Below are 14,535 nucleotides of genomic sequence, written 5' to 3'. Positions count from 1 at the left end.
TACTCACGCTCTGTCTCTCTCTCTCTCCCAAAAAGAAAAAAACACTAAAAAAAAAAAAAAAACTAAAATAAGCAAATAAATAAATAATAAATTTAGTGACCACTTTGCTCGGGTCACTTTTTCCTTTAGTGCATCCTTCAGAAGCACAACGCAGAGAAATCGAAAGTGCTGTCATCTGTTTCGTGCCATCAAAAACATTTCATTTTGAAACAGTCATAACCACGCGGCTCTAAGCAGCTTTATTACCAAAAAAAAAGCAACACAGATAAATGTTGCAACTTATTTTATGATGTGAAATGTCTTCTGAGGAACATCTGTGTAAACAAAGCAGCATTATGCATACACTTTTGCCCTCAGACTTGAGGTTGACGGTACCTTCGTTGTCCATTATTCAATCCTAATGATGCTCTTGGCACACAGGGTTCTGATATGAAGACATATTTTGTGGTGTTTTGACCCATTTGGTGTTCATCATCTTATCTTTCTGAGCTGTAAAAACAAAGTGATACCAGAGTGGTTTCTTGGATCTGTGTCAGCCTCAAGCTTCAATTTTGTAAGTGAAAAAATGATCTATTAACATCAGGAGAAAGTAAGAACATTCGAAAAAAATGTAAAGGGGCGCCTGGGTGGCTCAGTCGGTTAAGCATCCGACTTCAGCTCGGGTCTTGATCTCACGGTTCATGGTTTTGGGCCACGCGTCGGGCTCTGTGCTGACAGCTCAGAGCCTGGAGCCTGCTTCCGATTCTGTGTCTCCCTCTCTCTGACCCTCCCCCTCTCACTCTGTTTCTCTCTCTGTCTCTCTGTCTCTCTGTCTCTGTCTCTCTCTCCCAAAAACTAAATAAAACCTTTAAAAAAAAAAAGCATTAGCAAAAAGTAACATTTGACTATGGGACTTATGCCTCCAAAGTATCAAAAGCAGAAATTCGTTTGCAGAGATTGAAATAAGGTCATTTCCTTACACGTGAGTTCTTCCATCCGAGGCGATTGATCAGAAGTGCTACAGGTTTAAATATCGAAGTGAAAGAGGAGATCAGCCGTCAATGAACTGACTGCTAAATTTCTTAAGGAAAATGTTTAACCTGAGATTGGCTGGTTACTAACTACACTTCCTCTTTCCTCTGGCTCTCACCAAAGAAATGGATTGAGCCCTAATTAAAATTGTAAAATCTACATAGATGTATTTCATATTTGAATCTGAATGTCGACTTGGCACTGAAATGGAATATAATAAAGCAATTAGAAGGATTTCACTTTGACAGTTCTTGATTGATCGTTCGATTTAAATCATTTCTCTTGGAATTTATTCCTTCATTTATAATTTTAGTGTCGTAAATTCAAAATCAAAGAAAACATGACAACGAAAATGACATGGCCTGTGTTATACATATAAATATAAGTTCACGATGTTTTGTAACAACTCATTAACTCAATTACATTTACAGTTTTCTGGAAAGGGTTTTCCTTTTTTTTTCTTTTTAATAGACTTATTTTTTTTTAGACCTGAAAAATTGAGCACAGGGGCGCCTGTGTGGCTCAGTCGGTTAAGCGGCCGACTTCGGCTCAGGTCGTGATCTCGCGGTCCGTGAGTTCGAGCCCCGCGTCGGGCTCTGTGCTGACAGCTCGGAGCCTGGAGCCTGCTTTAGTTTCTGTGTCTCCCTCTCTCTCTCTGCCCCTCCCCCACTCACACTCTATCTGTCTTTCAAAAATGAATAAATGTTAAAAAAATTAAAAAAAAAATTGAGCACAAAGTACAGAGAATTTTCATGTATTCTTTGTTTTTCTGAGAGATTTCATGTACTCTCAGTTTAATCTAACATCTTTTAAACAAATGTTTATTTATTTTCAGAGAGAGAGCACGAGGTGGGGAGGACAGAGAGAGAGAGGGAGAAAGAGAATCCCAAGCAGGCTCCACACTGTCATCACAGAGCCCAACACAGGGCTTGATCTCATGAACCATGAGATCATGAGCTGAAATCAAGAGTCAGACACTTCACCGACTGAGCCACCCAGGTGCCCCCCACCCCATTATTCATATCTTGAATTAAGGTGGTACATTTGTTGCAAATGATTAACCAATACTGATAAACTATCAGCAGCTAAAGCCCATAGTTTACATTAGGGATCACTTCTTGTGTTGGACAGTTCTTTGGGTCTTGACAAATACGGAAGGTCATGTATACACAGGCATGGGATCATACAGAAGAATTTCACTGCCTTAAAAATTTCCTGCACCCCACCTATTCGTGTCTCTTGGCCCCTCTCCCTCCAAGCCTCGGGGGATCTCTGATCTTTTTACTGTTTCTATTGTTTTGTCTTTTCCAGAACATCATATAGTTAGAATCATACAGTATAGAGCATTTCTACCTCGGTTCTTTTACTAAAAAATGTCATAGAACTTTTCTCTGTGTCTTTTTGCGGCTCGATGCCTCATTTCTTTTTAACACTGAGTACTATTCCATTGTCTGGATGGACCACAGTTTACGCATCCATTCAGCTCCTGAAAGACATCTTGGTTGCTGCCAACTTTTGGTAATTACAAGTAAAGCTGCTATAAACGTGCACGTGCAGGTTCTTGTGTGAACAGACATTTTCAACTCATTTGGCTAAATACCCAGAAGTGCAGTTGCTGGATTGGATACTAAGACTACATTTGGATTTGTATCTGCCGAACTGTTTTCCCAAGTGTCTGCATCATTTTGCGTCATCAGCAAAGAAGGAGAGTGCCTGTGGCTTTACCTTCTCCCCAACTTTTGGTGCTGTGAGTGTTTTGCGTTTTAGCCATTCGGATGGGTTGTAGCTCTCTAATGTTCTCTAATGATTTACCGTGTTGAGCATCTTTCCATATACTTATTTGCCATCCCCGTGTCTTCTGTGAGATTTCTATTTAGTTCTTTTGCCCATTTTTAAAAGTGGTTTGTTTTCTTACTCTTGAATGTTAAGGGTTCTTTGTATATTTTAGACACAAGTCCTTTATCAAGTATGTGCTTTGCAAATATGCTCTTCCTGTCTGTGGAGTGTGATTTCATTCTCTTAACACTGTCCTTTGCAGAGCAGACGTTTTCCATTTTAATCAAATCCAGCTTATCAATTTTTTTCTTTCTCGGATTAAACTTTTTGGTGATGTACCTAAAACCTCATCACCACACCTAAGGTCACTTAGATTTTCTCCTATAGAGAATGTCTAGGCATGTTACGGTTTTTTACATTTTACATGTGGGTCTATGATCCATTTGAGTGAGTTTTGTGAAGGGTGTGGGATCTGTGTTTGTGTCTAGATTCATTTCTTTTCTTTGTTTCTTTTTTCTGCATGTGGATGTCTAGTTGTCCAAGCACCATTTGTTGAAAAGATTATCCTTTCTCGATTAAATTGTCTTTGATCCTTTGTCAAAGATCATCTGACTATATTTGTGTGGGTCTATTTCTGGGCTCTTTATTCTATTCTATTGACCTACTTGTTTGTTCTGCCAATATCACAATGTCTTGATTACTATAGCTTTACGGTAAATCTTAAAGTCAGGAAGTGTCAGTGCTCTGACTTTGTTCTTCTACATTGTGTTGGCTATTTTGGGTCTTTGCCTTCCAAATAAACTTTAGAATCACTTTGTTGATATCCACAAAATCACTTGCTGGAATTTTACTTTAACAATTGCATTGGATAGAGAGATTAAGTTGGGAATAACTGACATCTTGACAATATTAAGTCTTCCTATCCAGACCATGAACTATCTCTCCGTTTATTTAGTCCTCCTTTGATTTACTATATCAAAATTTTATAGTTTTCCTCATATAGATCTTATACATACTTTATTAGATTTTTGCCTAATTTTTTCTTTCATTTTTGATGCTAATATAAATGATGCTATGCTTTTAATTTCAAACTCTAGTGTTTCATTGCTAGCATATAGGAAAGAAATTAAATGTTTATACTAACCTTGTATCCTGCAACCTTGCCATAATCACTTTACTGTTGATTATTTGTGATTTTATACATAGGCAATCATGTCATCTGTGGAACGAGACAGTTTCAATTCTTCCTTACCAATCTACATACTTTTTATTTCCCTTTCTTGTCTTGTTGCGTTACCTGGTATTTCTAGTATGACTTTGAAACAAGAGTGGTGAGAGAACAACTTTGCTTTGTTTCCGGTCTTAAAGAGAAAACATGTAGCTTATCATTAAGTATGATATTAATTGGAAGTATTCTGTTCATGTTTCTTCTTAAGCTGATGAAGTTATTCCTGCTGTGAGTCTTATCAGGAATGGGTGTTGGACTCTGGATTGCTGCATCTATTGATATAATCAGGTGATTTTTCTTCTTCAGTCTGTCGATGTGAGATATTACATTAATTGATTTTCAAATGTTGAATCAAGCTTCATACCTGGGATAAATCCCACTTGGTCATGAGGTATAATTATTTTTATACACTTTGGGATTCAATATGCTAATATTTTGCTGAGGACTTTGTATCTACGTTTATGAGAGATACTGGTATGTTTTCCTTTCGTGTAATGTGTTTATCTGATTCTGGTATTAGGATAAGGCTTTCTCACAGAGTGAATTATGAAGGGTTTTCTTTATTTCTATTTTCTGAAAGAGATTGTAGAGAAGGGACATAATTTCTATTTTTCTGCTTTGAAATTCATTGATTTTTGCTGTTATTTTTATTGTTAATTTTTCCTATTACTTTTGATTTAATATGCTCTTTTTTCCCTACTTGCCTGAAGCGAAAATTTAGATTATTGATTTTAGATCTTTTTCTATTCTAATATATGCATTCAATGCTATACCTTTCTATTTAAGCACTGCTTTTACTGCATACTTCACATTTTGGTAAGCTGTATTTGCATTTTCATTTAGTTCAAATTATTTAAAAATCTCTGTTGAGATTTCTTCTTTGCCCCATAGGTTATTTAAAAGTTTGCTGTTCAATCTCCAAATATTTTTGGGTTTTCCAGCAATGTGTTACTGACTTACAGCACAATTCTGTTGAGGTCTAAGAGGAAAGATGATATTGTTTCTACCTTTTAAATTTGTGAAGGTCCAGAACATGATCCATCTTAGTGAATATACTATGCAAGCTTGAAAAGAATATGTATTCTCCTGAAGTTGGATGAAGTATTCTACAAATGTCAATTAGATCTAGTTGATTGTGTGTGCCATTCAGTTTTAATATAGTCTAGCAAAATTCTTAAGAAAGAAATAAAGTACAAATAAGAATATTAGGAATAAAAGGAATGAGATTAGGAATGGAAAGAATGAAAGGAGTATAAGGAATAGAGTCAGAGATAGCGTTAAATGCGTTTTCAAGACAAACTATGGTATTTGCATGTAAGAAAATACTATAAAGGGTTAAAAAGTGTAGCTAAATAATAATGCATCAAATAGGCAAATCTGGATAAAAGCAGAGTGCAGAAAAATATCTAGATGATAGTTTTTATGTAAGTGTTAAAAATACTCAAAACAATGTAACATGTATTTTGGATACAAAAAATGTACAAAAACAGTATAAAACATGAAAACGACGTGCACCAACAACAGAATTATGGCTATTACTTTAGGTGGAGACCAGCATTTAAATTGATTTCAAGGCACAGAGATACTTTTTCTTTCCTCACTGTGCTGGCTAGAACCTGCCATATAAGGTTGAATAAAAATGTGGAAAGAAGACATCCTTGTCTTATTGTTGTTTTTAGGGACAAAACATCCAGTCCTTTATCATGACAAGTACTGTGAATTTGATGTTTCTATCTTTTCATTTCTGCCTTGAAAACTCTTTTTTTCTGGGCTGAGGAAAAGCAATTTTGGAAGTTTTAGTAACACTAAACTAAGACATGTGATTATAGTAGATATTAATGTTCTTGGTACTCAAGATTCAACTATTTTATTGCAGACTTTTAAAATAAGAAGAGTTTTTAATTTAACATTTTCTTATTAATAAACAAAATTGGTTCAAGCAGTACAAATTGCTATTGGAACTCTCTTTTTTTTTGGCAATTTTGTGGGTAGGCTTCAGGGTATATAAAGTATATTTCTATGTAAAAGTATATTTTATAAATCTATTTATTCACTGTGAGAGTGTGTGTGTGTGTGTGTGTGTGTGTTTATAGCAATGTCACAAATGCTGGAAGAAATACCTTCCCTATATATTCTTAATTTCTTCTCAATAGTTAGTATTTTATGGCCAAAAAATACTATTATGGTGATTTTTACAAATACGATGTTTTTTAATAACACAAAAGTAATACACCCTCATTATAAAAAATGTTTTGGAGATCCAGAAAAGTACAAAGAAAATAAAAATTACTGCTTTGAGGAGGGCACTTGTTGGGATGAGCACTGGGTGTTGTATGTAAGCCGATTTGACAATAAATTACATTCATAAAAAATTACTGCTGAATTTATATCTTACCAAAATATTTTAAAAATATTTTGATGTACATGTTGCATAATTACACATCCTAACACATAATTATGTACATGAAAAGACACATACACACATACTTTTTAATTTAGTATTGGGCCGTATAGAAAACTTTAGATATTAACTCCTGCTTCTAGTTACGACAAAGCAGCTTGCGTCACACAAACCCTCCTGTTATGAGCTACCATAAAAATTGAGAAAGAAAACTAACAGCTGTTTGAAGAAATTCGGGAGCAACCAGGAAAGCCAGGATTTGAGAGACCAGATTGAAGTAGAGAGAGGGAGAAGGGTAGGAAACACAGAAAAGAGCATGAAGGCCTAACACACATGTAATTGGAGTCCTAGTAGGAGCAAAGAGAGAGAATGAGACAGAATGGTAACTGGAAGAATGAATGCTGATGGGTTTCCAAAACTGAAAATAAAAACTAAAAACTAAAAAAAAAAGATCAAGTCACAGATGTAGACGCTTTACAAATCCAAACCTGCATAAATGGAAAGAAAACCACTCCTACCCATCTCAGTTTGCCTTCCAAAAGACAAAATCAAAGGCAATTTAAGAACAGTTATAGAAAAAAGGCAAAGTACCTTAAAGAGCTACAGTAAGACAGGAAACCACTTTTCCAATAGAAACAATGGAGTCAAAAAGAAAGTGTCATCAAAACGACTCAAATGAAAAACCTGAAAATCTAGAATTTCATATCCAATTTTTATTTCAGCTGTTTAAATAAAAACATGTAGAACTAATGAGTTAATGAAATGTGGGAAATCGAATAATAAAATGATTCATTTTAATCTAAAAGAACATAAGAAAGGGGAAAAAAAAGATGAAAACAAGATAAGAGAAACAGAGAACAAAGAATAACATAGCAGGTAAACCCGAATATTGCCTGTGACTACATTAAAGACATTATGAACTAAAGATTCCTTCAAAGACAAATATTGTCAGATTGGATCAAAAAACCTTTGTTATGTTTGTGTAGGACACATTAAAAAATTTGCTTAATGTCTATTTATTTTTGAGAGAGAGAGAGAGAGACAGAGCACAGCAGGAAATGGGCAGAGAGAGAGAAGGAGACACAGACTCTGAAGCAGGCTCCAGGCTCTGAGCTGTCAGCACAGAGCCCGACGCGGGGCTCGAACCCACAAACCATGAGATCCTGACCCGAACAGAAGTCGGCCGCTTAATCGACTGAGCCACCCAGGCACCCCCTGTATGGGACACATTTTACACATTAGGACATAGAGAGTTTAAAATTTAAAAAAAAAATTAAGAAAATATATTCTTTGATAACACTAAGAAATAGCTGCAATAATACCAAACAAAGGAGACTACCTACAACAAGTAGTAACCCAGTTAAAGAAGGATATTTTGTAATGATAGAAGAGTCCATGCCACTGGAAAAAGATAACAATCTGAAATTGATGTGCGCTTAACAGAATGGAATCAAATTATGTAGTAAAAAATTCACAAAATTAGAGAAACCTGTATTCATCGACTGGTTATTTTTTTTAACAATATCTGTCCGTAACTGATAAAGCAATCAGATAAAGATACCAATAGAGAGAGAAGATTTAAGGAACATAATAATAAACTTGACTAGTTGACATACCTAGAGTTTGGCACCCAAGAAATGCAGAGCACACATCATGTTCAAGTATACAGGAAAGACTTAGGACAAACCACGATATACTGGGCCATGTTTCAAAAAATGCCAATGAATTGAAATCACATTGAGAATGTACACTGTCCACAGTGTAATTAAGCCAGAAATCAATAACTAAAAGAACTGGAAAATCTCCAAATATTTGAAAACTAAGCAACTACACACACACACACACACACACACACGCATACACATACATACATATATACACAGATATACATGCGTGTATATATGTGTATTATATATGTTATATATATATATCATGTATAACTTTTTTGTTTCACTTAACATTAGATGGTGTTTTCTCACATATTTTTAGCTCATGGACATAGCCTGAATTTCCTGTCATCTTCTTCACAAAGTGTGAAACTGCAGGGAGCTTAATTACACAGAGCCTAGTAAAAAGAGAATGAGTGGGTAAATAAAGCGTTTGTATTCCTGCACCCAGAGATTCTTCCACCGGCTACTCCCAGCCTCCTCCTCAGTATCTTAGCCTCTCCTCTAAAACTGCCTCATAAGAGACCAAAGAATGCACTTTATTTGGACTTTTGCCTCCTTTTGTGGGAAGGAAACCTGTTTGAGGGAAGCAGGAGAAAATCCCGTGGTTTAATTTGCTGCTCTCCCAAAGGGAAGGTGGGGGACGAAAACAGGAACTGGAGAGAACCAATACTGAGTTGATTTCATCCTGTCCTCAGAGGTGGGGTGCCTAGGGTGAGTTCTCCTTTCTGTAGGGGCTCTGAGAGAGAGGGAGATCGCAGTCCAGGTCTGCCTTTATTCGGCCTCGCTCGGCCACAGCGCTGTGAACCCAAGGGTGAGTTCTCTTCCCGGGAGAATCAGGAATGTGTGTTGGAGAATCAGGACAGTGTGTTGAACAACCGGCAACATTTTATGAAATACGCATTAAGAGTCGTGGTACACTAATATATGCATATGCATAACATATAGAGAGAGACTAGATAAAGTGTCTCAAATCGTTGACCTTTATTTGCTATGAACGATCTTGCACCTGTGAAGGCCAGAGTATTAAGAAAACGGGCGATTTGTATTTTAAAATTGCATTCACTTCTCCCTTCTGTGTCGCGATGCAGTACAAATGTAACTTAAAATTTAAAATTGCATTAGCTCCTTTGGGGTATGGGGTTTTAAAAAGTAGAATGGGAGCCAGAACCGCATTGCTCTTTGAAAATAGACCACTCACCGCCCCCCGCCCCCCCAGCTCTGTTTCTCTTTAATTCTTAGCAGGAGAGCTTTTCATTTATTAATGTAATTAATACGGAAGGAAAAAAAGGGATTGCTGAGAAACGCGGCTCTCTACCCCACCGCCGGGGCGGGGGACGGCGGGGAGGCGGCCGGGTCAGCGGGGGTGCAGTCGCGGCTGCGCGGTCCCGGAGCTTGCAGGAGCGCGGGGGCTGCACCCGCGTAGACGCGCGCTGGCGCCCGGGGCCGAAGCGGGGAGGCGGACGCCGGGCGGGCTGGCGCCGCGGCAGTCGGCGGTCTCCCCACCTCCCCGCTCCGGGCAAAGGCGGCCCCTTCCCCGCTAGCTAGGTGACCCAGAGATTGCTACTGAGCTCACTCTTGGAGAGGACGCACGGAAGGTGGGAGACGCGCGTCGGCCAGGGGCGTCTTAAAGCGGAAGAGACAGGTTGGTATTTTTCCTGCGAAGGGTCAGGACTCTTTTCTCCGTCGCACTTTGTTCGATGTGTTCTGCTGGTTACGATAGGATTTCAACAGGTGGCAGAGAGAGGTCACGTGGGGGCAGGTTGGGGCCGCCGCGGCGCGTCTCCCCTCTCCTCGGAACCGCACCTCTCGCTGTCGCTGCACGTCTATCGTCCTAACCCGGCCTCTCAATTCCGTTTTGCAGCCCCAGAGTCCGCGGCGACCGCGGGGGAAGAGGACGGCGGGGAACGCGCCTCCGCGGGGGGGGGGGGGGGAGCCACGCAGACCCCGCGGGGCGGCCCGTGGAGGAGACGGCGTCGCCGGCTCCACTGCCCTCGCCGACATGCACAACGAGAGCTTCTCGGAGCCGGGGCCCGCCAACGCGTCGTGCCCGGGGCCCGCGCTGGGCTGCCCCAACGCGTCGAGCCTGCCGCCGCCGCCGCTGCCGCCGCCGCTGGCCGTGGCCGTGCCCGTCGTCTACGCGGTGATCTGCGCGGTGGGGCTGGCTGGCAACTCCGCAGTGCTGTACGTGCTGCTGCGGGCGCCCCGCACGAAGACCGTCACCAACCTGTTCATCCTCAACCTGGCCATCGCCGACGAGCTCTTCACGCTCGTGCTGCCCGTCAACATCGCCGACTTCCTGCTGCAGCGGTGGCCCTTCGGGGAGCTCATGTGTAAGCTCATCGTGGCCATCGACCAGTACAACACGTTCTCCAGCCTCTACTTCCTCACGGTCATGAGCGCCGACCGCTACCTGGTGGTGCTGGCCACGGCCGAGTCGCGCCGGGTGGCCGGCCGCACGTACCGCGCGGCGCGCGCCGTGAGCCTGGCCGTGTGGGGGCTCGTGACGCTGGTCGTGCTGCCCTTCGCCGTCTTCGCCCGGCTCGACGACGAGCAGGGCCGGCGCCAGTGCGTGCTGGTCTTCCCGCAGCCCGAGGCCTTCTGGTGGCGGGCGAGCCGCCTCTACACGCTGGTGCTCGGCTTCGCCATCCCCGTGTCCGCCATCTGCGTCCTCTACGGCGTCCTGCTGTGCAGGCTGCGCGCCATGCGGCTGGACAGCCACGCCAAGGCCCTGGACCGCGCGAAGAAGCGGGTGACGCTCTTGGTGGTGGTGATCCTGGCCGTGTGCCTCCTCTGCTGGACGCCCTACCACCTGAGCACCGTGGTGGCGCTCACCACCGACCTCCCGCAGACGCCGCTCGTCATCGCGGCCTCCTACTTCATCACCAGCCTGAGCTACGCCAACAGCTGCCTCAACCCCTTCCTCTACGCCTTCCTGGACGACAGCTTCCGCAGGAGCCTCCGCCAGCTGCTGGCCTGCCGCGCTGCCGCCTGACCCCCGCCCCGCCCCGCCCCGCTCCGCTCCGCGCGCGCCCTGCGCCCGGGTCCCGGCCGCGCCAGCCCCGGCGGGTGCGGGGGGAGCAGGCGCCCGCGGCGCTCGGAAACTTGCTGGAGACGCAGATTCCCTGAGGCTCCGGCTCAGACCTCGGGAATCCGACGCGCTAGGGCTGCGTCCGGATTCGAATTGGTGAAGCCCTCCCGAGGATGCGGGAGCACACTGAGTATAAGGACTGTTGCGGCCGAGGACGCACGCTCACTTCTCTCTACTGCCAAAGGACGCGGAGTCGACCCCCCGAGTTTGACAGGGGAGGGGAGGGGTGGGGAGGGGAAGGGGGCCGGTATTGCTGGGAATCCTCTGCGCCGCCCCCCTCTCTCCTGCCGCCCAAGGCGTCCGCAACCCAGGCTCTAGGTGGAGCCCTCGACTCTATCCCCGGGATTCGGGGGTGGCGGTGGGGGTGGCGGCGACGGGGGCTGGAGGATGCCGCGGGCGCCCCCAGGCGTCGGCCCCGCGCTCGCCCTGCACCTTGCCTCTTCCATTTCCGGCGCTGACTGCTCAAGCCCGCGACCAGCCTGGCCAGGACCTCTACCTAGTCCTTCTTCCCTCGCCCTAATCGCTGCGGAAGCGGGTCCGGTCTCGTGCGTCCCGTCGCCCACTCCTCCGGGGTGCTGGGGAGCCCGTGGAGCGCGCGGGAGTGTGCGCGCGCGTGTGTGCGTCTGGCGGAGGCGTGGGATTTGGGTGAAGGAGGCTGGAGCCTGGCTGTGACTACCCACCCCGGTGGTAAGAACAGTGAAGGTTCCCCTTTCCTGTTTTAGCTCCTTTTCTCTCTGCCTTTCGCTTTTCCTGCCTCCGCTTTCACTTGAAAATGCTCCACGGCTCTCAGACTCCGGGGGAGCCCGGCTCGCCCGGCTCGCAAAGGCCGGGAGCCGCGAGTGTCCCAGGCGCGCGGCGGTGGCGCCCCCTTGCGGAGCCAGCTGCGCCGCGCAAAGCGTCCCAAAACCCGGCTCCGCCTCGGAGCGCACCTGCTGAACTGCGCCTTACACTTCTGGGGTCCCCGTCCTCGCTGCTTTCCACAAAAAGCTTCAGTCCTCCTACGCCCCTTTGCCCCAGGTGACCTCTCCTACAGCTTGGACCGGTTCGTCTCAATTCTTCGTGCGAGTATTGTTTTTCAGGACCGAGAACTTGACAAATATGTGTGGCCTCATGTCACAAAACTTCTGTGAGGACCGAACGAGATCACAAAGAAATGGGTTTCCGTTCCTTCGATCCCGTTCTCCTCACATTCTTCATCCCTTTTGCCCGAGGGAGAGCCAGGAAGCCGAAATGGCTCAGACCCTCATCTTTGCCCCTATTGGATTCCTTTCCGCAGGGAGCTGTCGATTCCCTATGGCTTGTTCCTTAGGGCAAGTCAGGTGAACCCCGTAAATAATCCGATTCTGGAATCACAAGGGAGCCTGGCCAGCCCTCTAGCTCTATTTCTATCTTTACTAATGGGAGGCAAGTGGATTAAGAGAGGGAACTGAGGCTTCGGTTTGCCCAATCATAGGCGCTTTACGCCTCAGACACGAGGGCAAAGCCTTAACCAGCCTGGAGTCATTGATTACAGTGTTTCGAAGGGCAAGTTTTTCTTTGGGATGGATTCCAAACAGGAATGAAAATTTCTAGAAACATCTGTTTCCTATAGCGCAGGGTTAGGTGTGAAAGAGAGTGTGAATGTTCCCGGAGGGTTTTGCTTGCTTGGTTTGGTGGGCGTGAATCCATTTCTCGATTATTTAGGTACAAAATACCTTTCAAAAATACATAGAAGGGAAAAAGTCTCCTTTGCGTGGGTGAGAGCAAACTCCCTTTCTGATTTTGGTCAATGAGAATTGCTTCCTTCGACCTCAAAGTTATTCAGAAAAGTAATTCATAGCTATCAGTTTAAAAAAAAATGTAAATTTAGAAACCTTCTATCTTGGGTAACCAATAATGGTAAATCGTCCAAAATACAGGTTGTTTTTTTTTTTAAATGTCTCCATTACATTTTCAATAATGTACATTTGAGCAGCCCTCTGCCGGCCAGTGGCCTTCGGAGACCCCTTGAAATGCATTGCAGTATCTTTCAAATTTCTTGGAAACATTTTATTGATTTTCTTTATGACTCACAAAATTCTTTTATGAATCTTGGGGGACTTTTGAAAATTAAAGTTTTAAGCTTAGAGTCACTGCCACGTTATATCTCTGGTGATGGACAAAGAATCAAGTGGATATCTGGCCGCAAACACAGCCGGTTGAATCCCGGGGATTTGAAACTCCATCGGTTTTCATAAACTCTGCAGCTGTACTTTGACATCCCCTGGACACAGAGCGGGGGAGAGCTGAGTGACCCATCTGTCCACTGTATCATCCCTACCACGGGTTCGCCTGGGCAGTCTCGGAATCTTGGGCGGGGACTGTTGGAAAAGATGGACTGACGTTGTTGTGTTGGCCACAGCAAGGCCTGGGTTGGGGTCCGTACCTACCATGGTGTGTGTGGGATTAAGTAGGACTCAGTAGTTCACTTTCACCCTGGCTTCCTAATCCCTGGATAAACTATTGTGCCATCATTTCTAGGTTGTCGCCTTCATATTAGCATGGAGATATCCAAATCGCTAGTCCACATTGAGACAAACCCAGTTTTGTTTTGTTTTTTTTTAATTTTTTTTTTCAACGTTTATTTATTTTTGGGACAGAGAGAGACAGAGCATGAACGGGGGAGGGGCAGAGAGAGAGGGAGACACGGAATCGGAAACAGGCTCCAGGCTCCGAGCCGTCAGCCCAGAGCCCGACGCGGGGCTCGAACTCCCGGAGCGCGAGATCGTGACCTGGCTGAAGTCGGACGCTTAACCGACTGCGCCACCCAGGCGCCCCTGAGACAAACCCAGTTTAAAATAAAAGCTGAAACATTTTCTGTTTGATGAGTGGGTGTTCCATTGTCCGAGAACATGGGAACCATCATTCAGTCGCCTCAGTGCCTCCGCGGAAGAGATCCCTAAATGGGGAAGCCAGCGAATAAATAGAAGGGTTTGACAGGGCAAGATTAAGAATGAAATCTTCTTCTCCTTTATTTCGGTTGATTGTGGGAATGATGTCTAACTGCTAATTAGGACAAAAAACTCTAGAACGTAGGCTGGGCAGAAAAGCACGATAAGCTTTTATCTTACGATCACAAGCCTCGTTTCTTTAACATTTGAGCCACTCGTGTGGAGAGTGAGATGGGAGAGAAATCGCTTATGTTATTTAGCACACACGTCACTATTTGAGTTAACGGTAACTACAAGTAGGGCTCACATGTGTAAGGTGGAGAAATTAACCAGAAAACCCCTCGCACTTAGAGAAAGCTTGCTGTTCCCCCAGCAACTTGCTGAGAAAACAACAAACGATATCCCACCATGGATGGCACTCATCTATACTTACCCCCATTAAGGAAAGGATC

At 44.2% G+C, this 14,535-nt stretch overlaps 1 protein-coding gene across 1 annotated transcript; it reads left to right on the top strand.

Annotated features, from left to right (window-relative positions):
* Positions 1 to 10,085: 10,085 nt before the first annotated feature.
* Positions 10,086 to 11,078, top strand: NPBWR1 (neuropeptides B and W receptor 1). The gene has a single exon (XM_030304525.1). The coding sequence runs from the start codon at positions 10,086 to 10,088 to the stop codon at positions 11,076 to 11,078; it is 993 nt and encodes a 330-aa protein (XP_030160385.1).
* Positions 11,079 to 14,535: the final 3,457 nt, after the last annotated feature.

The sequence above is a fragment of the Lynx canadensis genome, chromosome F2, assembly GCF_007474595.2.
Source record: "Lynx canadensis isolate LIC74 chromosome F2, mLynCan4.pri.v2, whole genome shotgun sequence".
Classification (NCBI taxonomy): Eukaryota; Metazoa; Chordata; class Mammalia; order Carnivora; family Felidae; genus Lynx; species Lynx canadensis.
The sequence above is the reverse complement of the archived record's forward strand: the minus strand, read 5'-3'. Positions and strand labels throughout refer to the sequence as shown.

What these genes read in the sequence shown, in the direction of transcription:
- NPBWR1 (XM_030304525.1), top strand. Translation starts at nt 10,086, where the DNA reads ATGCACAACGAGAGCTTCTCGGAGCCGGGGCCCGCCAACGCGTCGTGC.